Source organism: Mus caroli, chromosome 8 (genome assembly GCF_900094665.2).
Source record: "Mus caroli chromosome 8, CAROLI_EIJ_v1.1, whole genome shotgun sequence".
NCBI lineage: Eukaryota > Metazoa > Chordata > Mammalia > Rodentia > Muridae > Mus > Mus caroli.
This window is the reverse complement of record NC_034577.1, coordinates 114,485,532-114,487,719: the sequence shown is the minus strand read 5'-3', so window position 1 is coordinate 114,487,719 and position 2,188 is coordinate 114,485,532. Positions and strand designations below refer to the sequence as shown.

Genomic DNA, 2,188 nt, shown 5'->3' with positions numbered 1-2,188 from the left:
CATTTAATAAAGGAAGAAACAAGAATGACAGCGTTTTGTGGCTCTTTTTCCTTCTTAAGTACTTTGAGCGCTTAGCGGGGAGTGATAGCAACTCTATTCTTCAACTCTTGAAAGTCACACCCCAGCACCAGAACTCCTTTGGTCAATTTTCCCGCAGTCAGAGTCAAATAAGCACTGCAGAGTACTCGGATCGATCCTGTGTAGTTTTGAACAAAGCAGGTTAAAGTTTTTTTTTTTTTTTTTACCGAAAACCTGGGTCCAGTTTGCCACGTGATCTCCCCAGGCCAAGCTCTGGGCCATTAGCAATTCTGCGCCACTTTCCCTCCAAGTTGTCATGCGCAGGTGTATTGCACCAAGGCTGCCACCACACTGCCTTCCCTGCCACCCCAAAGCTGCCAGACTCCGGGACAAGAACTACAACCAAGAGGAAGAGGGCCACAGAGCAAGGGTCCGCCCTCAGGGGTGTGGTCAAGAATGCTCCTAGCCAATGAGCGCCAGCGCCTGGCCGCGGCCAATCGGAAGGCAGCGCGGGCTGCAGAGCCGGTGTTCCAGACGCTATGCCGGGCTCGCCGGCAAGGGGTGCTGCCGTGGGCGGTGGCCCCCGGGGCCTCCGAAAAACTTGGACCGAGCTGCTGGGTAAGTCTTGCCATTTCTGCCTTCTGACCCCAACCAGGCCCAGTGCGGTCCCTCCTTTCTTCGGGGTCCAGATCCCAGCGTGGCTCAGCCCTGCCGGCGAGTCAGCCGTCCTGAGCCGCTGGTCCTCTTAGGGCTGTGGGCCCCAGGCTTCCTGGTCCTGCCGCTTGCTGCAGCGCCAAGTGACTGTACAGACTTGGACAGTTTCTCTCTGGACCTCTGCTCAGTGTGTCACCCTGTGTACGTTGCACTATAATTTTCTGAGCAATTTTTTTTCTTTTTTTTAAATATCTTTAGCGGGCAGAGTCAAAAAGCAAAAATATGATCCTGAAAGGGAACAGAAATTAAAGGATTCTGCTCTGAAACTCCTGAGATACCATCAAAATATGCATGACCTTTTGCTAGAGGTAAGAGGAAGTTGTCTTGGCTGAGCAGGTTGGATGTTCGGAGCCAAGCCAGATCATAATCTTTTTAATGTCCTTCTAAGCCTGTGTACTTGACGAGTAACTGGTGCCGGCACCAGGTGGGAGGAGAGCTGAGTCTATTTTATATTTTATGTCTTTGGAGATGAAAGTAGTTGGGTAGTACATTTACTAATTCATGAAAGGCTTTAGTAAGTTCCTTCTGGGGAGAAGTACTCGAGGGGCTGGAGGGATGATTCCTGTACAGTCTGGTTTGGCTTTTTTGGTTTTTCTCTGTGTAGCCCTGGCTGTCCTGGAACTCACTCTGTAGACCAGGCTGGCCTCGAACTCAGAGATCCGCCTGCCTCTCTCTCCCAAGTGCTGGGATTAAAGGCGTGCACCACCACGCCCAGCAAGATGGAGTACAAGTTGTAAGCTGAAAGAAGCGTCCGGAGTTGCTTTTGGTCATGGTGTTTTTATTACAGCAGTAGAGATTCTGGGGGCTGGAGAGATGGCTCAGTGGTGTTCCAGAGAGACACCCAGGGAAGAGAGCAGTATTTGTAACCTGTGTGGGTGCGGGGTGGAGGAATTCACTCCTGACAAAGGGATGCTTTTACTTCCAGAAGCCGACTTTACCTGCATCCAAATTGGATGGACAGCCCTCTCTTGGAGACACTTTGACTGAAACATTCACTGCAGACACTGGAATTGTTCTAACTATTAGGATAAACATTGTTTCTTTGCAGCAAATACAGATTGTGACAGAAAATGCATATATAGAAACATGAGGGCAATTGAAGTCTTTCATAATCCACCAAAGAGAACCAATTAGGCCTTTGCTGCTCTAATTCCACATTGTCGTTTTGAAACACAGTTCAGAATGGCATACAAACAATTTAATTCTCATTTTTAAATATGACAATTAAGCACAGGCATATTCACATGGTTTAAAATGCTCCTAAACAATAGGGATGGCATTGTAGCATCCTGTTTACTTCTGGACTTGGTTTTACTAAACCATTGCAGCATCGGCACACCAGAACTTCAGTTTTTCACACACTGATCTGTATGATTTATATTTGTAAGTTCCTTTGTTTCTCCAAACCAGAGTGAAAGGCATGAGCTACCGATAATCTCGTTTACAGGGAAGACAC

The 2,188-nt window shown here is 48.0% G+C and overlaps 1 protein-coding gene across 1 annotated transcript in view; it reads left to right on the top strand.

Moving 5' to 3' along the window:
- The first annotated feature begins 554 nt into the window (after nucleotides 1–554).
- Fanca (FA complementation group A) overlaps nucleotides 555–2,188 on the top strand; it is a 52,566-nt gene continuing 50,932 nt past the window's right edge. The window contains exons 1-2 of the mRNA XM_021170569.2: nucleotides 555–636; nucleotides 931–1,040. Coding sequence (XP_021026228.1) covers nucleotides 558–636; nucleotides 931–1,040 — 189 coding nt within the window. The 5' untranslated portion in view covers nucleotides 555–557. The remainder of the gene's footprint in view (nucleotides 637–930; nucleotides 1,041–2,188) is intronic.